We start from the raw sequence: 26,988 nt of genomic DNA on the forward strand, positions 1-26,988 counted from the left end.
AAGGAAGCACATTACTGAATGATGTAACCAGCCAGCCCTGGAGCCAGCAGCTCAGATGTGAAGGAGGAGGCAAGGGAAGGAATAAGGAATATACATCTGTCTTTTTGGTGGTGGTTTTTTGTTTTTATTTTTATAATTCTTTCACTGACTACATTATTTGTATGGTGCAGTGCAATTCAAGATCGTTATGCACAGGTTTGCTTCGTAAAATGGCCCAAAGGTGTGAACAAGGACTAAAATCAGCTCTAGAAACTGTGTAACCAAGTATAAGGCTGCATCTTTCAGAAAAAGATGCTTTTTTTTCTAATTTATCTGCCTAAAAGAGTCAGACTTTTTCTGATTTGCACAAGGATGCCCGAAGCACTCTTTGAGGTCCTGGTCACATAACTGAGGCTCAACTATCACTTGAGCCTCTCCACTAGGGAGAGGGAGAATGGAATATAAACTCAAATAAAGTATCTGGAAAATAGTTCTAACAATTAACAAGGTTGTTAAACATAGGAGAAAGGGAAATATTGGAGGTTAAGCAAAGAGGTGGACAGAACTATGGATTTTCCTTCAGGTATTAAAACATAGTAAGAAGCCGTAATAATTAAAACAAATATGATGCTAATGGATGAAAAGGCAGATGAGTGGAACAACACAGAAAGTTTACAGACAGACTCAAACCCAAACAAAAAATTAGTGTAAGGCAGCATTTCATATCAGTAGGCAAACTATGGATTATTCAATAAATGGCATTAGGATAGCTGGGTAGCCATTTGTTTTAGGCATGTGTGGGGGTATGTGTACATGTGAATCGGTACCTTACATAACTGAACCAAAATAAACTCCAGATGAATTGTGTATCTGTAGATTAGAAACAAAGGCATACATTCACTGATAGAAAATACAGGAAAATTTCTTGGGATAAAGTGTCACTCTTAGTCTGATGTAAGTCATAAAAGACTGATAAATTCAATTACATAAAAAATTAAAATGACTACATACCAAAAACTACCATAAAACAAAGTAATTTAAAAAAAAAAAAAGAAATGAGAAAAATATTCATCAATTCAAGGCTATTCCCCAAATATTAAAAGAGGTCCTACAAATCAATAAAAAAGACCAACAACTCAGCAGAAAGACAAGATAAAACATAAGAAAGTTCACAAAAATATGAATGACTCTTATGCATGTAAGAACATGCCAATCTCAACAATAATAATAATAAAAAACTATACTGAGAAGCCATATCTGTTCAAAAATATTAATTTGTCATTTAAAATCTTCTTAAGAAGAAAACTCCAGGCCTGGATAACTTCACTGGTGAATGATATCAAATGTGAAAGAAGTAATACAAATCAGATACAAAATTTTAGATAATAAAAGGAGAGAACACATTCCAATACATTTTATGACATCACATAATCCTGATGCCAAAAACCATACGAGGATGCTACAAGCAAAGAAATTTAGAGACCAGTATTACTGACAACACAGACACAAATACCTCTAACAAATATTCATAAATTAATAATACAACTGGGCAATACATTCTTAGGAGCTCCCCCCAAGAATGCAAGGCTGGATTAACACTTGAAAACGAATCAAAGTAATTCAATATTATAACAGAACAGAGGAAAAATGAATGGATAGATAACTCTGCCCACAGCCTCTATATTTGTAGAAAAAAATACTTAACAAAATTTGGTATCCATTCATGATAAAAACAGCCAGGAAATTAGTAATAAAAGTGAACTTCCTCAACCTGATAAAAGGGCATCTATGAAAAACCTATAGCTAACCTAATTCCTAGTGGTGAAATATTAAACACTTTCTGCCAAGATTAGGAACAAAGCAAGGATATCGGCTTCCAGTTTATTTAACATTGTATTGGAAGTCCTAGCTAGTATATAGTAAGGCAAGAAAAAAATTAAAAGGCCTAAAATTTGGAAAGAAAGACATAAATGTATTTCTATTCACAGGCAACATGATCAGATACGTAGAACACACTAAGGAATCTACAAACAACTACTAGAGTTAATAAGAGACTTTATCAAGTTCTTGAGATACAGGGTCAAGGTACAAAAATCAACTGTATTTCTAGTAGCAAACAACTGGAAAATAAAATTTAGAAAAATAACATCAAAACCCATAAAATACTTTGAAATAAGTTTAACAAAAGATTTATAAGGGACCTACAATGACCTAAAAAAGAGAAGGGGGAAGAAGGGGGCAATGGTGGGGTGGGGGTAGAGGGAGAAACCATATTCATGGGTTGAAAGACTCAATATTTTATGGTATCATTTAAAGACCCAATTAAGATATCAATTCTTAAATTGATATATAGATTAAACAAAATCCCAATCAAAATCTCAGCAGGCCTGTTCAGCAGAAACAGATAATCTAATTCTAGTATATGAAAAGGTAAAGGATCTAAAATAACCACAATAATGTTGAAAAAGCACAAAGCTGAAGGACTTACAGTACTTGGCTTTAGGATACGGTAATTAAGAGTGCCATATTAGCATCTGGATGGACAGATCAATGGTGAAGAATACAGAAAACAGAAAAATTCATATGGAAAAAATGAATGTCAATACTTATCTCACACCATATAAAGAGCTGGTTTGAGATATAAAAATTAAATTGAGATATACAATTTAAAATGTTTTTAAGAAGAAAACAAGAATATCTTTGACTAAGGGATAGGCAATAACTACTTAGGATACAGAAAACAAAAACCATAAAATAAAAGATTGCTAAGTAAGATTTCATCAAAATTTAAATCTTCTGCTCATCAAAACGTATCTTTTGGAAACTAAAGAGAAAAGTTTTATTAGGAGAAAATATCTGCAAAACATCTATGGCAAAGAATAATGAGTATCAGATTTTTCACTGTCAGAAGGGAATTACAAAATATAAAGGATAAAATACATATATAAAGGATAAGACTAAAATGAAACCCTAAAGTGTTAGACTAGAATTGGAGGCATCAGCAAAAAGATGGCTTAAAATATATATACAGATGACAGATGAATGAATAGATAGCTCTGCCCACTGAGAAAGCCTGGGCACAATGACTCTGCAACAGCAATGAGTGCACCTGACATCCAGATTTTGGCTTCTGAATATCATTCTCCTCTAAAAAGAATCAGAGCTCTTTGGCAAATTGGCTAATTCCAGGACTGGAGCAGGTAAAGTATAAGATGATAATAAACTATCTTCTTGTGCTAGAAAATCAGAAAATGCTCAAAGAATGATGGGGACATAACAGAACAATTAAAGAGAGATGGTCTCCTGCTGATCAAATCTGGGATACTTGAGCATCAAAACAAGCAATGGATCAGAACTAACTGAATAAAATAACATCAAGAGTCCTTATGACAGAAATAAATGAAGAAATAAACAAATGAAGGGAAAGGACAAGTTCTTCCTATAAGAGATGCTAACTAAAATATAGAGAGAATGATGCAATTAGAAAATCATCAAAGGAAGACAGTATTAGTGGGTGAAAGTTTGATAAGAAATAGGATATTTCATAACCTCAAAGTATCTCCCTACACATTAATTACTAATTACAAAGGGAAAAACAATGAATTTATAGTGGCCAAATCTGGTAGATATCACCTTCATAAGGTGAGCAAAATTAACATCACCAATATAGGAATAACCACCAACACATATCTCCTGATGAAGATGCGCTGAGAAGAACACAACATCACTTTCATGGTACTCATATCCAGAAACTCCTCCCTTCCATGGAAATACCAGAAAAACCTGCATTTTTTGTAGAACTGAGGGACAGTCTACAGAACAACAGGCCTGGGCTCTTAAAAAATGTCAAGGTCAAGAAACACATGTATATGCACACACACACTTCCAAAGGCTGAGAAACTGTTCCAAATTAAAGGACACTAAAGAGACATGACAACTAAATATATTGTGTGATTCTAATTTGGATTCTAGATTAGGGGAAAAAAAAAATATATATATATATCTCCATTAAGAATATTAAGGAGGCAACTGACACAAAATTTGAATATGGACTGTATATCAGATCATACTATTGTATTACTATTAAATGTTCTGATTTTAATCATTGTATAGTAGTTACGTAAGAGAAATATCTAAATAAAAGGTCAAATTATCAGCATCAAATAATAACCGTGTATGTATGCTGGGTCAGTTAACAAGGTCATCTTCTGGAACCTGTGGAAAAGGAGCACATGCCAGCCACCTGCTTTTATCCTGCATTTGTCACAGGACTGATGATAATTATACCTGTGCTCATCCTGGATACAAAACAGCCATCCAACTGATTGTTTCTTCTCAAGATCCAAGTGCAAAATCAGACAGCTCAGCAGTTAGTTTAAGTCTTTACTTTTAGTCTTTACTTTTCCCCCTCAAAAACAAATAGTTTAAGGATGGATGAAATGATACAATAGAATGTTTCTCTCTGAAAATCTTAAGAATAGGGAAATGGGTGAGAGTATAGCTCAAGAGTTGGCAAACTAAGGCCTATGGGCCACAACCAACCCGCAGCCTCTTTTTATACAACCTGTGAACAAGATTAGTTTTTATATTTTAAAATGGCTGTATATAGAAAAGAGCCATATCAGGCCTGAGACAGTTATTCTTAGAAAGGGGGTAGTTATCTGGCTAAAACATACTACTACCCTGTCTTGCCAAAGTGAAGTCTGACCCAAGCAGGGCCAGTCCTGCCTCAGGATTTTTCAAGGAGAAATTAAAAAAGGAATTAACCTCAAATCTTTCAAATAAATATTCTAACAAATATGAAAAGATTTTTTCCCCCTGTATGGTGGGAAAAGAGATTAACAGAGAATGAAGTATTTTAAACATTCAGAAATGTATAGAGAATATAGCATTCATGTATCTGACTACCTACCTTCATCAAATTCTAAAATCTTGTCACACTTACTTCAGACTTTCTTCTTTTTTACGAAACAAAGTATTACAGATACAGGCGAAGACCCCCTTTATACATCTTCTGATCCTATTTCTACCCCAGTGTCCTCCTTCACAGGTAAATACTATCTTGAATTTTTTTCTTAATCATTCTTAGGCATGTTTTTATACTCATACACTTTATACATGTATCCATATACACACATAAGCTATGGCACTGCTTTACATGTTTTCAAACTACGTAAGTGGTATCATATTATACGTATGATTCTTCACATGCTTTAAAAAAAAACTCATTAGGTTTTTGAGAGAATCATGTTATTCCTTTATACAAGTCTATCCCACTCTATTTCCTTGTTGATGAACATAGAAGTTGCCTCCAGATTTTTACTATCATGGACAATGCTACAATGAATATTCTAATTTAGTTCTTGTGCATGCCAGAGTTCCTTTAAGGTATATTCCTAGGAGTCAAATGCTTTGTAGAAGACCATGCCCATCCTTTTACTTTATCTTGTCAACCTGCTCTTTAAGGTGCTATACAACTTTCAACTCTCACTAGTGGTGAATCAGTTCCTGTTGCTCCTGCACTCTGCTACAATTATTACTGTCGAAACTCTTCATGTTTGCATCTGATGAATGTGAAAATACATAGCATTTTAATCTGCAACTTAAATATGACTAATGAGTGAGCATCTTTTCACATATTTATGACCATTCTGATTTTTCATTCTGTGAATTGCTGGTTCATATCCTCTATTCATTTCTCCGTTGGATTATTTTCTTATCTTACTTATCTATAGACATATTCTAGATACTAATCTTCACTAGTTACATGCACTGAAAATCTTTCTCTTTGGCTTGTCCTTTAATTTGTTAATGCAATCTTCTGTGATACAGAATTAAGATTTTAATGCATTCAAATTTATAAATCTTTTATCAGTTTTTTTGTCTTATTCAAAAAAATCCTTCACAATGTCATACAAATATTAGTATTCTATATTCCTTTATAAAAGCTTTATACTTTGCTTTTTCCATTTAAGTTTTTAATCTAAAAAAATGTGTATGTACTTGTGTTTTGAGCTATAAATTAATTTTTCCCATGGAGATAATCAGTTGTCCAACTGTCTAAGCACCATTCATTAATTAATCCATTTTTTCTCCTTTGCTATATAAAACATCTCAAGTTTCCATGTGTGCAGATACATTTCTGGGTTCTGTTCTGTTCCACTAGCCTGTTTGTCTAAGTCTAATCCAACATCTCATTTCTATTTATTGTAGCTTTCTATTAATTTTTGTTGTCTATCTGGTAGACCAATCATTTTATCCTAGTCTTCTTAAAAGTGTCTTAGTTATTTTTGGCCCTTTACTTTTTCATTTCAACTTTAAGATCATCTTCTCAGGTTCCACAAAAAACTCTGCTTAGATTTTGGTTGGAATTGCATTGAATTTTATGAAATCTGAGAGTTAGTGTTAAACAGTTTTAAACAAATCAAATGCAAAGATGTAGTAAAAAGCCTGGCAGGAAACACATTAATTTGCAAGTGATTTTTCCTTTATAAATTAAAAAAGTATGTAATTACTTTTTTCAGAAGCAAAAAATAATTTTTAAAATCTGGAAAAATGTTTACGTTCTAACTTATTCTGCAGGGCCACAGCAGTCTGTTTCTATATCACAAAAGGCTACACAAACAGAAACTCTTATTTAGTTTCTATAGCTGGGAAAAATAAATTAAATAAATAGTGGGGAATGCTGACAACATTAAGCATCTTTATTCATTCTGAGCTGCTCTTGTGCACTACAGGTATCAGAGCTAAAATCACTGGAAGCAGTCCCTCAGTTTCTATTTCAACTGCTTAAATGTTTTCCTGTCACGCTCCCAGCCCCTCAGAACAGACTTCTCTTTTTGTGAGTAATGTGCATTTTGATTGCTGATTCAATAATATCTTATCGGAGATCAGTTTTGGTACAGGTTGTTTCTGATAGGAAATCACCTTCTTTAGGTTTCTCCCTTTCTCCACAAGATGGGAAGCAGGTGACTTTCTGCTGCCCCCTTCTGGCTGTTGGCAGCTTAGCAATAAGGGGGTGTGTGTGTGTATATATATATATCTCCTTCCTTTTCAAGGTCAGACAGCTTTCCAAAATTTGTGGTGTCCTTTCCATCTGGGTGTTTAACTACTAGTGTACACAAACATCTATTTCTCCCTATCCTTGAGCCAAGATAATCTTTGTGTCTTGATGCCCTTCAGGTGGGAGCTGTGAAGATGGCTGGGGACTGTTAGTCTTAGAAACCTAAACTGGAGTCAAAATATTTTCCCTAAGGAGAGAAGTATGGGGAAGAAACAGTCCTTGTTCTTCAAGATATTATAAGCCAGTGTAACCAATACTAAAGCCAATTTATTGAACACCAACCTTCTCCATCCCAAGACTGTTCTAAGGACCCTATAATGTGTTAATTGCTTTAAGTCTCATAATTATCCTAAATTACAGGCACTATTTTAATCCCCATTTTATGGATGAGAAAACTGAGAGACAGACAATATAAGTAACTAAACCACACAGCTAACAGATGGCTGTATTCAAATTTAGACAGATTGGTTCCATGCTCTTATCTACTATACTATACTGCTTCTTGAGTAAAGAAAAAAAAACACACATTTTTGATTAGTCAAAAGACAAACTCAGTAAGCATCCCTGAAGAGATAAAAGAATACAGTACAGGGCACATCTGGAGAACAGCAGTCCATTTTGGCTGGGGTCTGAAAGCACTGTGTAAGTGTGCCATACACATTAACTGTTACTACCTGCTATGAAGTTAGCAAATACAGGATTAAAATTATATGGACAAGATCCACAAAGCTCTCATTTTAACAAATAATTTCAGTGCTCTTCCTATCAAAACTCTGCCTGAACTTTTATCGATAGAGACTAATGACCGATTTGAGTTTCCCCTCCTGATAGCACCCATCACTGAGCTGTGAAACAGTCAGTATGTAATAAACACAGTCCTGAGGTACTGTAATGGCCTGCAGTTGGAAGACCTGGTATAAGTCCCACTCTTGCCCACCACTAGTTATGAAATTGGTGATGCATTTGTTTTAAAATCAGCATTTTAAAAAGAACAGAACAGACCTCAAAACATAACCTCTTGCCTGGTAAAAAACAAACAAACAAACAAACATAACTGGAAATGATAGCAGCCAAGACCAGTAAAGAGAATTCACATCAAATACTCCTCAAATGTCCTCTTGCCTAGAGACAGCATCTGGAAATACTCAGGAATCTATTTGCCACTGTCCTCAAAACTCATGATGCAATCAAACGAAACTTCTGCTCCCACAAATCTCTTCTTGAAGCTGTTTAAACAGATGTAAAATTAATACACCTTAAATAATGCACCAGCTCCTAAAAAGATCTAATTATCTTCAAATAAAACTTCCTTGCATTCAAAACCCAACTGAAGTCTCTATGTTTAATAAATTAGGACAATATATTCAGTTATGCTTTTTCTCTGCCCTACAGCTGTAATTCCTTGTACCTTGATTATGACTTCACAGATATTAATATAACCAGTAAAAAGATTTTGGATCAAAGGACTCTATACTGTGGAAAAAACAACTTGGGATCTATCTTTTTATAGGAAACTATAGGAATTTTAAGGTTTTATCTGCAAAGGATTCTGCAGCTATTGGAATAAATCAACTTTAGCCCTCTCCTTCAAAACCCCAGTATATATGCAAGGCATCAAAAGTAGATGCTTTGTGGGCCTTTCACAGAAAGGAAAATGTCAGATATATACAGCACAAAAATTAGTTCCCTAGAAAATAAAAGAGAATACCCTACTTCTCATAACAAGAAATTTGCTAAAGATAGTAAATGAAGCCTTCCACCCAAATCCAGAAAAGACTGAGAGATCCTCTATCCTTTCCGTTGTTTAATTTTATATCTGATAGTCATTCTTTTGATATTCATGGTTAAGGTAGTTGAAACTTCAATTCCACTGTCTAAATAAATAAAGTTCTGGCTAAGAAACTAAACAAAGACCAAAACCTGATGCATTCAAAGTCTGAGGCTCCTGGTGATAAAGACTAGCTCCTGTATCAGTGAGACTGACAGACATAGATTTCAGATGTGCAGGGTGCCTTGAGAGGCATCCAGGATCATTTGCTCATCTAGGAAGCTGATGTCCAGATAAGTTCATTAACTGGTTCCAAGTTAGAGATCAAAGTGGGAACCAAACTGGCCCTAAAATCCAAGTCACTTGACTCTTCGCTCCCATCCTGATTCTTTCAGGGTTTTTTCAGCACCTTTTCCCCCATGATTATGTTTTTTCACTGTTTTTATTTTTTAATTGAAGTATAGTTGGTTCATAATGTTTCAGGTGTATAGCAAAGTGATTCAGTTATACATACACATATACACATTTTTCTTTTTCAGGTTCTTTAACTCATTATAGGTTACTACAAGATACTGAATATAGTTCCCTATGCTATACAGTAGGTCCTTATTGTTTATCTATTTTATATATAGTAGTGTATATTTGTTAATCTCAAATTCCCAATTTATCCCTCCCTCTACCCTTCCCCTTTGGTATCCATAAGTTTGTTTTCTAGGTCTTTTTGTTTTTTTTTTTTTTACTGTTGAACCTCTGTATATGCTAGGTTATTTCTGGGTTTAATTAATTTCACACCACTTTGTTATGAGGTACTTAAGTACTCACTGAATCGGTACCTCCTGGTTTATTACCTAGACTGCCTGAGAAGAAAGAACTGGCAGAGACACACTGGTCTACCTGATGAGCCTCTGGACCTGAAGTCAGGCCTTCATCCACAGCTAGAGCCTGGACTTGTCACATGGCTCTAAGGAAGTTGCTTAGTCTTCCCAGGCCTCAATTTCAGATTCTGAACGTTAGCAGGACTTCAGAGATCACCTAATTTAAAATTTCCCAGCTGGCACGACGACACCAGGTAGCCTCTAATGTAGGCATATTTTGGCAGCTGTTCTTTCTCCAAAGTTCTGTGGCCAGTTCCTCTCCAACAGTCAGTCCAAATGTGGTCAGTAGGGATAAGATGTGATGCAGCAAAGTTAGAAATATGTATGTGGACGATGAAAAGGCAAAGGAAAAACCCACCCCCTCACTGTCTTCTAAATCTGCTTTCAACTCAATACTTCTATAAACAGACTAGCCATTTCCTCATTAACTGAGATTCAACCTTCAGTTCATTTTTGATCCTCTTTGTTTTCTATCTTTACATTCAACTGTCACTAATTCTATTGATTGATTTTTCCCTATGTGCAAAATATTTCTCTCTTCATTTCCACTGTCAACTACTACAGGACAGGCCTTTTATTACCTTAAGTGGAGACAATAAATTTCCCGCCAGCACGTAGCTCTTTCAATCCAAAATCTGTCACTAATCTTCCAGAAATACTTTCATTATGATATACATTTCAAGAATCTACTGATGACTAACAATCTTGTGAATCTTTAGAAAAAGTTTTTAAATAACCAATATACACAGACCTTTCTTAATGGACATTAATTTTTGTAATGGATATTATTTTACACGTATGCAAGTGTATCAGGAGTTCCTAGAGCTATGTGCGCTCATAATTTTGATTGACATTGCCAAAGTTCTCCCTACAGAAGTTGTGCCAATTTATATGCCTCCTAGCAATGTATGTATGACAGTGCCAGCTTTCTATTCCCTCGATAATCTGCCTAACTTATTATTTCCCACTACTCCCCAGTAGGCCTCAGTCTCGCTCAGGGCAGTTCCCCATCAACCCCTAAAGTCAGTTCTCAGCCCACCCTATTAACCCTACCTATACTGCTTGTTGCATCTTGAACACTCGTTCTTATTTCTTCTACTTATCCAGTCTTCAGGGCTGTCTCAAGTTCTGCCTCTTTTATGAATGTTTGCTGGTAATAACGTCAACCTCTCTTCCAGCCTGCCCAAAGCATGTTTTCTCTGAAACACATACTTTGTTACATATAGTCAACTGACCTATTTATTATCCTAGATTTCTATTGATTTTGAATTATTTCACATATCTAGTTATCCCCGGCCAATTTATAATCTTTTTTGACTGTAGTGATTCATATCCTTCCTTTGAACATACAGTTCTGGCAAATTAAAAAATACTTCTCTTCTCATAGACATAGAATACAAACTTGTGGTTGCTAAGGGGGAGGGGAGGTGGGAAGGGACAGACTGGGAGTTCGAAATTTGTAGACACTGAGGGGCATATGTAGGATAGATGAACAAGATTATACTGTATAGCACAGGTAAATATATACAAGATCTTGTGGTAGCTCACAGCGAAAAAGAATGAGACAATGAATATATGTATATTCACGTATAACTGAAAAACTGTGCTCTACACTGGAATTTGACACCACATTGTAAAATGACTATAACTCACTAAAAAAAAAAAAAAAAAAAAAAAAAAAACTTCTCTTACACCTTCTACTGGCTTAAGAACTTCCCCTTATAAACAGAGCTGAGAATCATTTGTCTTACAGACATGAGATCAGAAATTCTGTCAGGGCAGTTTAAATTTGTCTTTGATGGAAAAAGAATGATTAGGGACTTTCACAAAATCAATCTCCCTTCATATTCCTTATAATCTTCCCTCTTATCGTCTATTTCTAGATGTATACAAGGTATTCAATGCACATTTCTGGGATTGCTCTTGCTCCTGATTTCTCTACATTAGTAATATGTATGCATGTAGGTGTGTATCTATATACGCAGACACACATGGTGATTCTAAAATTGATGTGGAATGCAAATGATCTAGACTAGGTAAAACACTTTAGAAAAAGAAGAACCAAGTTGGAAGACTTACACTACCTAGTTTTAAGGTATAATAAAACTAAAGCCATAAAGACAGTGTAGAATTGGCATCAATGGAATAGAGATCAATGGAAAAAAAGAGCTCAGAAATAGACTCACTTATATAAAAACAACTGATTTTTGACAAAGATTCAAAAGTAGTTCAATGCAGAAAGAAGAGTCTTTTCAACAAACAGTGCTGACATGACTAAGTATGTCAAAAAATTAACTTGGACCCTTACCTCTACCATATTAAAAAAAAAAAAAACCTCAAAATGGATCACAGAGCTAACTGTGAAACTTAAAACTATAAAAAAAAAAAACTTCTAAAACATGGGAGAACAATCTTTGCGGGGTTGGGTTGAGCAAAGATTTCTTAGTTGACACCAAAAGCATGATTCATAAAAGAAAAAATTAACAAACTAGACTTCCATCAAAAATAAAACCTGCTCTTTGAAAAATCCTGTTAAATGAGTAAAAAGACAAACAAAACTACAAGAAAAAAGTTCTCAAAACTCAGTAATAAGAAAACAAACAACTCAATAAAAGAAAAAAAGGGCAAAAGATTTGATCAGATACTTCACCAAGGAGTGACATGGATGACAGATAAACACATGAAAAGATGCTCAACGTCACTAGTCATTAGGAGAATACAAATTAAAACCGCACTGAGAGTGAGATACCATTATGAGCATGGCTAACTCTGCTGGCAAAAATATGGAGGAACTAGAACTGCTGTTGGGAATATAAAATGGTTATGATCACTTTGGAAAATACATACCTACCACAGGCTCCAGCCATTTCACTCTGTGATATTTACTCCAAAGAAATGAAAGCATATGTCTCTACAAAGACTTTAACATAGATGTTTATAACAGCATGGACTGCTTTGGACGCCTAGGATAAGAGCCTCCAGGGGACCCAGTCATTACACCAGAGGGGTAAGACAGTAACCATCTAAAGTGTGAAGACACTGGGCAAGTTGGGTAGAATGTCGGAACCAAAGACCAGAAAACACGCTTTAAGGTTATCCCTATCCTCCTCCTCTGACCAGGCTCCAGGCTGAAATAACAAGACCAGTGGAAAGAGAAGTGCAAAGTCAGAAGGAGTAGAGGCACAGGGTTCTCATCCTAACTCTCTTCACAAAGCTCCTTGGGTCTTTGGCAAGGCGTGGGTGCTGTTCCTGACAATCTGCTATCCTCTCATGCAGAGCCACTGACAATAACTCTCTCCCAGGTCTGTGGGATCAGAAAGTAAGAACTAAATAAAGCACTTGACAATATTCAAGTATGAAGATGTTTCTAATAAAGGCTCTATGACTCATTTATCGTCCCTTGGGCTCTTTACTCTTTCCTTAATAATGTTCAAACATAATGAGAACAGGCAGTATGCTAACAGAAAAAATTTTAATTCCCTTTTAGTGCTGTAAAACACAAATGATCTCTGTCCTCAAAGATAAATCACTACAGCTTAAACTCATGAACAGTGCTCATCCTAATAAACTCTCACCTTGCCCTCTTCCTACAGGCAGAAATGGATTCTTACAACAGAGGCCTGGGATGCACTCACCTTTGAGGAACCATGGGGATATTTGTGCTTATTGAAAAATGAAGCTATTTTGGTCCTTCCTTTTTAAGGCTGGCTGCCAACCAAGGACCTGGAGACGTGCAGGCTGCCATCTGCCTCACCCCAGCTGTTCCTGACCCACCATCCGTCTCCAACCAGGGACGCCTGGTATCTGCCAGGTCAGTTCAGCCACGGATGAAAGATGCCTGAGGCCAAGGTACAGCATGGACGAATGTGTTGGCAGCACACGGCCTGCCATGTAACCTCGACTTCCTCTCGTTACTGGGTGGCACGCCACTCTCCACAACAATGCAGGGAGCTGTATTCTAAGAAAAACACACCTTCCCATGGAGCTCTGCAATGTCTTATCTTACTGTAAGACAATTAATTCAGCATTCCCTACATTTTTGCTAAAAATCAAAAGGATACTTTTAAAAAATATGCATTCTTAAAATAGGGAGAATGTTTTATATATTTTATAAATTTCTACATCTTTTCCTTCAAAAATGACCATTTATGTTGCAGATTAAATTATCAGTTTTGATTATTACCGGTGATAGCAAAAGGAACAAGTTTAATTTCATGCATCTCTAAACTGCCACGGTGCCAAAATGATTTGGAAGTCTAAATAAGCCTTTAAAAATGCGATTTGCAAACATCCTCAGTGAAGAGGAGTATACCATGCAGAAAGAAGGAATTTTTATGGCATGAGTTTGCATTCTATTAATGCAGTAATCAAATACCAATATAGCCACTGTTAAAGCTTATTTTAAACCATGAAAATAACAGCTTTACTGGTGCCACATTTCTCTGATGATATGCAGACTTAACTCCTGAAAGGGAAACAGCCTGCCACAGGGCTGGCTTGTCTGCATGTGGACAGCACACATCAACCTGCAGAGTCCTGAGCTCAAAACTACTGACCAGGTGGCCCAGGAAACAGATGCTCTCCAGAAAATGATAAAGGAAAATTCTAGATAAGCTCACTATCGGATAAGATTGTTCTAAAGCTGACAGATTCCAAAAGGAGATCTCTTGCGGAGAAAAAGCTAAGACCATGGCTCTTAGGAAACGAAAAGCAACAACTCCCAGATTACAAGAAATGTAAGGGATTTCCTCTTATCCCTTAATTTAAATTTTCTTCTGCTTTACCATGTTCTATACTCTGGTCTCCAGGGAACCCCTTCTGCCTTACTTTTCTTAAGAATAAATTATAGCCCCATTTGAAATCCTTATTGATAACCATCTTGCACTGGGAAAGCACTGCCTTGGTTTTTCTAGCACTGTCCCACTGTTCACATTTTATCCTCCTGGTTTCCCTTCTCAGCCCAGGACAGACAGTGGCTTACATCACACCCTCTATGTGGGGTGCACTCAGTGAATCTCCATGCCTTAGTCTTTGCATCAGTAAAATAAAGATGCAAATCAGACTGTAAGTTTATAGTAAAACAAAGGTAGGAAACCTTTTTTCTTCAAATGTCAGCGAAAGGGCATATGGGTAGGAAGCAGAAATTAATCCTATGCCCAAGGACAAAAACTAGTTTGCCCAATTCTTTTTAAAACTAACATGGGACATACAAGCCTCCTTTTAACAAAGGTAAAGCGTAAGTCAGCAGTCAACTTTCCATGCTCACCAATCACGGAGCATCCCTTTCTCTGAGCTGCCGTCAGCTGTGCTGTTCTCTTAGCTTTCTCCTCCCAGCAACAAAACCTCTGCTGCTACAGTGCGGGGGCTTCTCCCCTCGCCAACCCGAGGGTGGGTTGGGGTGGGGTGGGGCTGGGAGTGATGACACCAAAATGGAGCAGAAGTGCTCCTGCCCAACCCCATCCAAGCACTGGTTTCCTGACAGACAGCACCTCAGGGCCTGTCCAAATCTCACTTTTCACCACACTCTTCCTGCTCCAGTGAGGTAACAATAGACGAGCTGTACCTAAGTTTTCATTTGGATAACGGAACACTTATCAGCCATATGTTTGTCTTACTCTATAAGGTCTAACCTAAAATAAGAATGCCTTCTTAGTAAGAAAAAAAAAAAAAAGAACTAGAAAACTTTAAAATGCCTAGGGGAAGAAGCAGGAATAAACCTAAGCAAAAGGTCTTTTTCAAACATGATTTCACAGTGAGGTTCGTAACATTTTTTTGTGGGATGATCTCTCACGTAGTCTGATGAAGCCTTCTCCAATGTTTTAAATGCACAGGGTTAAAAAGGAAACCAATTATAGAGAAACAGAATGATCAAAACATTAAAAAAAAATCCTGGAGATGTGGTAACACATGTTTCTTCAACGCAGGAAATAACACTAGCTAGCAGTAGTTTAATTATAAATGCAATTTCTATGCAGTGATAAGCATAATATGTCAAGATATCTGCAACAAATGTAATGAGATATATAAAAATCAATGATTTTTATTGGTGAGAAAGACACTGATGTTGCTAATACTGTGATCTGTTGCCTATATTCATAATTGAAGGCAAAGTTGAGTATTATTGAGAGGTTACTGAAAATAAAAATGTAATTTTATTCTCATCTAAGTTCACAGACCCTCCTGCATTCTCTCCTTAGACCTGATACATGAAGCAGCTGGAGGCATGGCTTTTCTGGTTGGAGCAGAAGCAGAGGGCTGGTGGCAGCACTGCCTGGCCCCTCCCTCACAGTGTACCCCACTCAACCCGCACCCCGGAGGCCTCTGTGAGGAACCAGCCCAAGGGCTTCTGGGAAGACAGTTTGCAAATCGCTGAGAGAGAGATCTACTCTGAGCCTGCGGAGAGCCTCGGTGGGAGCGGGCCGGTGCCTGCCTCCCTACCCTCCCAGCCGCATCTGCACACACTCGTGAAGCTCCTAGCTTGCAGCCCTCTTCCCGTTTCATTTTTAATTTTATTTCTTACTTTTTTATTCTCTTATTTTAATCGTGTTTTAATTTGTTACTGTCCAACAGTTCTTAACAGGCTTTGTTTTCTTCTTTCTTAGCTTTCATATTCTGGTTATTCCATTTAGACTCTTGACTGTTCTAATCACTTTTACTCTTGGTTTGTTGTGGAGTATAATCAAGTTTCTTAAAAAATTTTATTGACAACCTATATAGTTTCTGGTATTGGCTGCCTTAATCATCTTTAGCTCACGGTATCTTTGTTTAAAGTATCATTTCCCTTTCCTTGGTGCTCCCATTTTTTAATTTTAAGTGGCAGGGTGGAGACTGATCACAAGGTTTTTAACCCCCCGGAGAACAGCCCACAGTCTGAACAGGAGCGGCTGGATATCTGTCCTCCCTCCTGCTATGTGAACAGCAGCGTCTCTAACTCTCCTAAAAAGATCCCTGGGACTCTTTAACATTGATGCCCCTATGTACTTCAGGAGAGTTAAAGGCTGGAATTCTCTCCTGGGAGGACAGCATGGTAACAAGCTGGCATGTGCCGGAAGCTGCCTGAACCGCCGGGGCTTGGAACTGTTTATTTGTGCACCTGATTCAATGGCAGATGCCCAATCAGCTCTTCACTGATCACTGCAGGCTTCCAAACTTCTCTGGCTCTAATGGCCTTTACATAACCACTGGGGAAATTTGATCACTACAAAATGAGAGGATGCGGCAGTTAAGCTCCGCTTGCTAGGTCTGGTCTCTACAAGCTGAGGCAGGGGAAGATTTGCGCCAGCAACAGTGGTGGCAGCCAAAAGTCCTGTCGTGGGCCTTCCCCTCAAAGACGGTCACGCTTAGGGAATAAATCCTCAACCCTAAATCCTCAAGGCAGGCCAGCAAGAAGCTGTTAGCTGTAGGATTAAGAAATTGCTCCTGTATTTCTGCAACCTTGACCTGTAATTCTAAGTTTACTCTGAGCTATCTAGAGTCATCCCACATAGAAATGTTAGGCATTGCAACCACGCATGCTGAAGACTTAACTGGTGGAAACCCCGCATGCCCTTGGTGTCCTCAGGATTATTAACATTTCTGATTTCAATTAATGGAGAGAAATCCCAAGAGTTCATAACTGTAACTTGTAATTTTGCTGAGGCAAAATTTCAGGTTACAAAAATATGTTTGTAAAAAAAATTACAAGCAAAAAATATGTTTTCCTTGTCCTCTAAGGTCGGAAAGCAGGAGTTGATACCTGGCTGATGAGTGAACACTGGCCAACCTCCACTATCTATACCTGATGCGGCTTTACGGCATTGTACCTAGTCTCACACACACACAACAGGAATCTCATGAGGTCATAGAAAAGTTTCTTTCTTTAAAAAAAAAAAAAAAGCTGAGAAAAAGCTAATTTTCTTGGTAATGGAAGGGAGGAGAAAGAATACAAATAAAAGAGTGATAAGCCATGACTAGCACACCAGTAAAGAATGAAATATCAGATTAAACAATGGCTCAGACTTAAGATGGCCAAGAGTCTTCTATATGAACTATATAAAAACAGGAAGTAGAGATTTTATGAAACTTTCAGTAAGACTCCAAGTCTCACAAAACTGGACACGGAAGGTCTTTAGGTAGTACTTAAATTTCTCAGTTAAACTTTAATGTATGAAGACAGGGACAGTGTCTAACTTACTCATCACTATATGCCCACAACTTGAACAAAGCCTAGGCACACAGTATGTGCTTAGTAAGTACGTGCTGAATGTTGAATTGTTGAAATCAATTATACGCTAGAGGTACATGCAGATTTGGGACGTATTTCTTCTAAGACTATAGCACTGTGTCCTACAGGATGGAATTCTAAATAATAGTTTCTATTTATAAATTGGAACTATTTTCCGCATTTTTGTCACAAACAAAGCAAAAGAATGAGAACTGGGCAGGTGCCAGCCCAAATACATCTTTCACCATAGGCAAAAGTAACTACCAGAGGAGGCCTGCAGTGCCAAAGAACCACGAAAGGAAGGCAAGGCTTGCTCTCATCAAGGGATCCATTTATGTTTATCTTAAGGAAGGGCAGGAGGGAACTTGCAATTATAATTTCAGGACCTAGAACTTAAACTTAGGACACTGTTAAAGGCAATATTAGATTTAAAATAAAAGATTTTTAAGATGTGCACCTGATTTAACAGCAGATGCTCAAGTAGATTAGTTTAACTAGTAGTTATAGAGTAGATTAGATTAACTATAGTTATAGTAGTAGAGATTTATATTTAAACAGAAATCACCACAATGATGGTAGAATCTACCCAATTCAGAAAGAAAAGAAGCGTCATTACTAATTAGCAAAGTCACATAAAAGAAAATTGGGTAAGTTTTCACTAACATAAAGATGGAAATAACTGAATACTCTCTTGATCAAAACAAAGTAAGATCAAATGGGAAATTCTATGCAATGCTTACTGGAAACACTTAACATTTCAATCTGAATCTCTTTTTGCAGACTAGGAATTGGAACAAATCATAAATCAGATTTTTAAAATCACAATAAGGAAGCACAATAAAAAGTTGCAAGGTATCATTTTGATAGATACTTGATAGATGAAAAATCAACTATGAGAATAAATCATGATTTATTTGATAAGTCCTTTATTTAATAAGCTTTAGGTTATTCCAGTTTTTGCTGCTATAGACAATGCTGTAATGAACATGCTCCTTCGTACACAGGGGTGACTGTATCTATAGTTCAGAGGGATTGTTCCCGGTTGTGAGAAAGAATGAAGTAAATGTGGTAATGAAGAATAAGTTTTAAAATGCAGTGTTAACTGAAAATAGGTGCTAAACAGTGCTTAAAGAGTATATTTCCAGCTAATAAAAAAGGAAGAGAAGAGATAAATATATATAGAATTTTTCACCCATTAGACAAACAAAAATCCAAAAGTGTGAAAATACTTCTGGTCAAGCTGTAGAGACAGGCCTCTCTCGTACCCTGCCGGTAAGAAGGTAAATTGGTGAAACCTCAATAGAAAGCAATTTGGCAACAGCAGCTGCAATTAAAGATGTACACACTTATGAGAACTAGGTGCAAAATGATCTATGTACAAGGTTATTAACAACTGCATTGTACATCATACAAAAAGAGAGCACAAACAACCTAAAGGCCATACCATAGGGAACTGGTTTAAAAATATATTCACAGTATGCAATATGGTAAAGTTATAGAAAATGAAGAAGTTCTCTATACACGGATATGGAAAGATCTCCAAAGCAGAAACTTAAAAAGCAAGGCGCTGAACATTATATACAGTACATATCACCTTTCATGTTAAAAACGGATATGAAACAAGAGAATATATTGTCAAATGAAATGGAAAACTTACTTGTAAAGGTAATATTCTGCATGGTCTATCTCTTCTCGAGATGAAATGTTGTCCACAAACTAAAAGATAGAAAGAAAAATCTTTGGATGAATACAGATTATGCCATATACTGAGCCTAATTCACAGTTTGACCTTAAAAACAAAACACTCATTTTATTGGAATGGGGTTCACATTAATGGCTCCATCCTTGAAACCCCCTTATCCTAGTGTAAACAAAGAACATAGAATAGCTTCTTTTCCTATGTGTAGAACAAATTTGGTTAGAACTGTCTGAAAACTAAACGTGAACCTTGCTCAGAACCAGAGAGAGCTAGTCTTAGTACATAATTAGTCACCACTATTTCCCTTTATCTTTAGACACTGATATTTTCTGTGTTCCAAGCTCCAAATACATGGGAGCATACAACTGAAAGGATGAAGCTTCTAATGGCTGAAAACATGTGGCCCAAGGAGAGGAAAATCTAAATTTAGAGAAGTCTCATTACCATTTTTCCTACTCTGATTCGGTTCTACTATGGACCAGTACACCTGTGATTCTTCTACCAACAAAGTCTCCCTTTGAACCACAAAATCCCTGAGTGTGTTCCTTAACTCTAAATCATAGGAACAAACAGGAAAGACTCTTCTAAGGATGAATCTACTCCAAAATAGAGACTCAGAGGAGAAAGGGATGAAGTAGGAGAGAATGCACATAGTTAACAGTTAAAATCTTGTGAAGAAAGAGAGGAGAGTAAAGAGGGGGGGACTTACAAATTTCCCCCCCTTTTTTAGGATTTACAGATTTGATTTAGAAATCTCTTTAAGAGGCAGATAAAATACAGTTCAAACACAGGACTTGAAGTTGAGAACTAGCTCTCCTGATGGTTTGCTGTGTGGCATAAACAGATGGTACAGCCTCTCTGGAATAGTTGCTTCAGGTGCATAAATAGAATAAAGGCACCTGCACTGAAGGGTATGAGGCTCCATAAGAAAAGGTACGGGAAAGCTCTTTAAACTCTAAAGTGCTGCCTCAACTGACACCAGGTACTAGGGCACAAAGAGATTTCAGCCATCGTGTAAGGGATGAACCAGTGGTCTTTCAGCTCCCCTCCAATATGAAAATTCTAAGTCTATACAATTCAGGTTTTGACCTAGCTAAATGGTTTCCCTACTATCAAGGAGTAGAAAGAAAGGACTCAGACCAAAAAGAATGACGGTTTATTTTTTCCCTCTTCTAGATCTAACAATACCCTGAATTTTATGGTGCCATTGATTTCTACAAAGAGCTTTCACAACTAAGATCTCAATTTAGCATCCCATCAGCCCTGTGAGGAAGATACTATTGTCTCCACAATGAATATGAGGAAACTGAGGGGGGCCCAGTTGCCCAATGTCACAAATCAAATTCATGAAGACAAGATCAGATCCATTTGAGGGAGGCAACAGAAAAGAACTTCAACAATCTGGGTTTGAAGTCCAATTTCTCCAAGTGGGGAAGTCGTCAACATTCTGGATCTTACATGCAAAACAGAGTTAATAATGCGTATCTGGCATGGCTGCTATGGGAAGTGCAAGATAATCAATGTTAAGAAACTAGTACAGTAGCTGGTATAGAAGGTGATCAGTGATGGTTACAATCAATTCCTATTCCTAAGTCCTAGCCTCATATTATTCCCCCATCCATTGCTATGCAGAGTTCAACATTAACATCAATATCTACTCTTTTATAAACTGTCTCAACTGTCAAAATTGCTTCCAATATTAACAAGGGAATACTATCACTTTGAAGGGTATACCAACTTAAAAAAATTATGTATCATATAGTAGAATATCATATCCTGGAAAAATTAAAATAAATCAGATACACAACAGTCTGGTAAATTTATTACCGCTTATTTCAGTCACAGAAATTTGCTACTTCATCAAAAAACATCTATTAGCAACTACAAAAACATACCATGTTCTGGAAAAATATTTCCTATGAAAGACAGTCTTTATTGATTTATATATAGTCTATATAATGAGCCTTTCTTGCTTTCTTCCTCCTTCCTCTTTGAAAATATATATCTACTTAAGTTTTCTTACCCGTGATATTGTTAAAGAACTAACAGGCAGCTTTCTCTCATATGTTTTATCCATTAAAGATGCTAGATCAGCTGTGAAGACAAAAGAAAAAAGAACCTTGTTAACCATACATCTTTAAGAAAAAAAATCTAACAGATACAACTCCTACCAGATGGCTGTCAACACTGCAAAGTCAACTTTAAAACAGATGCTCTTTCTAGAATTATTTTCATATAAATTAAAGAGGAAAGAGAAATATTAGTGTAATTTTTTAAAGTATTTACTTAATTGGAGAAAGGATAATTTTAAAAAATCTTAGTATATATTTAGCTTTTAAAAAGTGGATCAATAAAATATCTCTGGAAAGAAACACAAGAAAGTGCTATTATTGACAGACTTGAGGGAAAGAAATTAGGTAGTAGGGGGCCAAGAAAAGGAAACTCTTCATTGCTTACACATTTATTCCTTTTGCATTTTGAACCAGGTACATATATTAGCTATTTAAAAAAATTTTCAGTTGGAACTTATTAAATGAATTTTATACATTCCCTGAACAAATCAGAGAGGCAAGGCATCCTGGCTATAATTAATGACTTTCAGCCTGAACTAGTCTTATTCTGGTTCCCTTTACTAGAACATTCACACGAATATTTGGTATTCCTGAGATTACACTGTTATCTCAGAGTCTCAAAAGGTCTGGAATAATAGAAAACATACACTCCAAAGTAATTATTTTACACCTTCTCACTGCCTCTCAAACTTGTAACATGTGTGCTCTGTCCCCTTCTCTCCTCACTCTTGCTCTCAGCTCATGATTTTGTGTCTTACTTCCTTGAATATAAAACAGAAGCAATCAAGAGAACTTTGTCCTCCTACCATCAGGTCTACCAGGCTACCAGCATCTGTGTCCATATATCCTGCCTCCTATTTTTTTCCCCCACAAAGGACGAACTTTATTAAAGAAACAAAAATCAAAAAAGACAAAGACTTCCTTTGACCTCCTATCTCCCTCTGGCTACTTCTCCTAGGCTCTGCTCCTGTCAGCAGCAAGACTCAACAGTCATCCCCCGTACAACTGTTATTACCTCCTTAGTTCCATTCTCTCCTGAACTCACTTAAATCAGATTTTGGTTTCCATTGCTCTACTAACACCAAAGACCACCTCCATATTGCTAAATCCAGTGGTTAACTCCTCAGCCTCATCTTACTTGACCTCTCACTAGCATTTAATACAACTGACTATTCTATCCTTCATGAAATGCTCTTTTTTTCCTCTCTATCTTGGGTTCCTTTGCAGGATCTCCTCTTCTTGACTTCTTTATGTTGGCATGCCTCAAGTCTGAGGAGTAGACTCTTCACCCTCTGCTCAGTCCTGGGTATCTCATTCTCTCTTCCTCACAGCTTTAATCATCATCTACAGACTACTGACTCCACACATAAATGCCTATCCTGACTTCTGCCTGTAACTCCAGACTTACACTTCCAACTGTATAGGTGACATCTCCATTCTGGTGTCTAATAGGTATCTTAATATTACATGTCCTCTTAATAATTCAAACTTCCACCCCAAACTTGCTTTTCCTAGGCCTTTCTCATCTCAGTAAATGATCACTACATTCGCTGGCTTATTCAGGCCAAAAACTAAGGCATCATCCTTGATCTTATCCTTTTTAATACTTTGCAACCATACAAGCTCTGGATTTGAAACATACATACACATACACACACACATATCTCACCGCTACCCGCTAACCTCTCACTTCCCTTCTGGTCACCTTAACTATTGTCCCCACCTCTACAATCTAACTCCCACACAGGAGTCTGAGCGAGCATTTTAAAAGATAAATCAGATCCTGTCATTTTCTTTTCTCAATCGGCCAACAGCTTCCTACCATACTCGGAATAAAATCTAAAATATTTTCTATGACCTACAAATGCCTACATAAAGTGGTCTGTACTGGGGGGTGATTTTTTTTTTTTTTTTGTCTTTTACACCTAGAAATAAACTCCATGAAGGTAAGGACTCAAGGCATTGATATATTCTCAGTTCCTACAAGAGTTTTATAAAAGGCACCCAATAAATACCTAAAGAAATAAATAAAAGGAAGAAAATAAGGGAGGGAAAGAGGAAGGGAAAAAAGAGAGGAAGGAAGGAAAAAGAAATACAGTTATCCCTTGGTATCCTCACGGGATCAGTTCCAGTACCCACGGCAGACCCCAAAATCTACAGATGCTCAAGTCCCCCAGTCAGCTGTCCATATCCCCGGATTCAACCAACTGCATTGTGCAGTACTGCATTGGAAAAAAAAAAAAATCCATGTATAAGCGGACCTGCGAAGGTCAAACCCATGTTGTTCAATGGTCAACTCTGATTGGACTTCCAAGCTTTTTTACTTCCCAGTGGAAGAAAAAAAGGGACAGGCAATTTAATGACAAGTATTTGTTAAAGACTTATTGCTGTGCACTTAACCACTCTTTTTTATTTCCCTGGGGCAATGCTCTCAATGGCTCAATAGCTACTAGGGGAAAGGAACTTTGCAAAACCACTAAAACCTGATATGATGTGAAAGTAATTACTTTCTTACGACTATCTTAAAGGGACTGATACTATGTGATTTAAAAATTTTAAAACACACATACACACACACACACAAAGAAGTCCCTAAAACCTCTTCATACTAAGGCAAATTAATATTGTTAAATCTAGCTGCTCATAGAATGATACTAAACAGCATTCTGATGACACCAAATCTTTATGACCACTTCATAATAGAAGCTCTTGTGTTCAGATGATAAGCAGTATAAAGAATCAACTCCCTTTATGCCATATTTTAACAAAAAAAATGCAAGATCTGGATCTACTGGCCTAATTAAAATGGCCTCCGTTTCCTCATGGGTTTCAACCAGTGAACAATGTATAAATAAACACTAGACTGAGTAGCCTCCTATAGTGTGGTAAATCAAGATTCCACTTTAATCCTTTACACCCGGATATCCTCAGGCAAGTAAAATCGGCTAGGGCCTCAAAAAAAGACAACAGCTGCAAAGCCAGCATCTGATGAATAACATTTGCATACTGTAAGTCAGAGAAAGGTTTGATGCTAAATATAATGTGACCAATCATCTCACATGGTAACACTGGTGTGATGAATGAGGCAGAAAACCGCACCGAGCAGGGATGGCCAGGAAAGCTGGGCAGCTGTGGTCTGCAGAGGGTCAGCGCCACAGGCTTCTGGACTGAGGCTTCAACAGTCAAAACTACACTTCACGTTTCATTGAGGGGCCAGCAGACGCCCAGGTTTTATTCAAAGAGATGTGCCAAAGAAGATGCTTTCTTGCTTGCCACTCAGCCTCCTCAGGAATGTGCACTGCAGCGGATGGCTGAGGTCAATAAAGACTATAGGGGGAAATGAGTCTGAAATTCGAATTCTTCATTTAAGAAAACTTAAAGCTGGATAGACAATGTGGAAGTATGTCCAGAAAATGAAATGTACACTAGCATAAGAGTGTTCTTTTTATCTGAAGAAAACAATACCATTGATAATCTAAGGACATAAATGATTTTATTGAGGACCCTGCACTATCCCAAGTACAGGAGTGTAATCCTGGTTAAGGATTAGAACCCCAAAGAGGCTTTAAAATTTTAAAACTTCAGATTCCTAAGCTTCACACCCAAGGGGGGATTCTAATTCCACAGCTATGAGGTGAGACCAGAGAAATACAAATTTTTTAAACAAAAGCCCCAGGAGATTGTGATGCAGCCTTACAAGCACTCAAGTGAGTTATGTTTGAGAACTACCCATGGAGGGACCTTGAAACAAGTCTTGGCTGTTGCTCCTACATTCAAAGATGATATTAAACTGAACGCCATTTCAGGAATAAGGTGGACTAAGTATCCTTTAAAAAATTCCCCCCATTATAAAAACAAAACACCTAGATAAAGTGTTAAAAACATCTAAAATATATGACTGAGCATTCAAGAAGACAGAAGTAATGCCAGAGGCTAAAGGAGAGATGGAAGCACAAACCTTGAGTGTTTAAGGGAGTACTGAGGGTAGCAGTCACCTGAGAGCATCTGCAGGTCCCCAGTGACACAGAGCTGTGGTTTTAATGACTTACAGGGAACAGAGGATAGAACCAAGGCCTTTTTAAGGTGAGAAGCTGGTTCAGATATCCTCAGGTAAAGCCAAGACTGCCTAGGGCTACACCTGTAGTGAGGGAGTTCTTAAAACAAAAACTGAAAAGCAGTAACTGAAACTAAAAGGTATCCCTTACTTTATGACTATTTATAGAGTGAAAAATCCAAAATAAAACATTAGTTCAGTAGGGCTCAGGAACCAATTCAGTTCAAGTCACCTAGGCCCTTACCTCAGGCAGAGAGACCCAAGCAAACTTCTCATGGAACCCAGGTAGGTTCAGGCCTGCCCTCCGATCAGCACCCTACTTACTCAGTTCCCCAGAATGGTTTTCTCCTGAGTCGTATTAACTGCAGACCCTAGTCTATAATTCAACAGCTGCTAACTGGCTAACACTGATCACTTTCACCCTGAACCTCCCCAGCAGATCTGCATGATTAATGAAGGAATTTCAGAAACAATGCTTTAATTCAGGGTTTATTTTAACCAAAAGGAAGCCAAGTACAGAAAGAGTCTAAAACTGAAATCTGATTTGAGATGGAAAGTTCAAGAATGCCTAGGGCCCTACAGAGCCTAGTTGAAGAACTGAGGCCTTTTCAATAAAAACATCAACTGCAATGGATTAAAATGTCTGAAACACTTAAATTCATGAGTATTTTTTTAAACCCTTGCTGATCATCTTTGGAGGATGGTAGGAGGTCAACTCATTTTTTTGAAAATTGTATCTTCCCATATCTCAGTATAACTAAACTGTTGATGAAAGAAAATTCTTTAACAAAAATCTTCTGGGTAATAAATGAGGAAGAAATGATAGAATTAAAATAGCAACATTTTGCAGCTCTTCATGAAATAATGGGTGTAAGCAATAATCACAAATGGCTTTAACATCAGAGGGACAACCAAATGCTGTGTGCCTCCTGACAAGAGTAAGCAACACTCCCTATGAAGTATTCATGGCAAAAGTGGGAAAACAACAACAACAACAAAAAACCCAACAAACCTTGAATCTGATCAAGGCTTCTTTCCCAACTGCCAGTATTATAGGACATATGGAAGGTAGAGGAGGATGTTAATAAGGATGAAAGCAGCAAATCCAGAATGTGAGACACTACAAGACAAAAGACCCATTTTCTTTAACAAATAAACTGCAAGAGAGAAAGAAACCTATAAAAATCACCTCAACATATTACAATGTATGGGCCTTATCTGGATCCCATTTCAACAAATTGTAAATTAAAAAGAGATTTATAAAACATCTGAGGA

The 26,988-nt window shown here is 37.1% G+C and overlaps 1 protein-coding gene across 8 annotated transcripts in view; it reads right to left on the reverse strand.

Annotated features, from left to right (window-relative positions):
- MRPS27 (mitochondrial ribosomal protein S27) overlaps positions 1-26,988 on the reverse strand; it is a 116,261-nt gene that overhangs the window by 79,211 nt on the left and 10,062 nt on the right. For all 8 annotated transcript variants that reach the window (XR_012504782.1, XR_012504781.1, XR_012504780.1 and 5 more), the window contains exons 3-4: positions 21,611-21,681; positions 19,546-19,604 (exon numbers count right to left, since the gene is read on the reverse strand). Coding sequence is in view for 3 of the 8 variants with exons in the window: in XM_045512377.2 (XP_045368333.1) it covers positions 19,546-19,604; positions 21,611-21,681 (130 nt within the window). In the remaining 5 variants the exon portion in view is untranslated. The remainder of the gene's footprint in view (positions 1-19,545; positions 19,605-21,610; positions 21,682-26,988) is intronic.

Source organism: Camelus bactrianus, chromosome 3, assembly GCF_048773025.1.
Source record: "Camelus bactrianus isolate YW-2024 breed Bactrian camel chromosome 3, ASM4877302v1, whole genome shotgun sequence".
NCBI lineage: Eukaryota > Metazoa > Chordata > Mammalia > Artiodactyla > Camelidae > Camelus > Camelus bactrianus.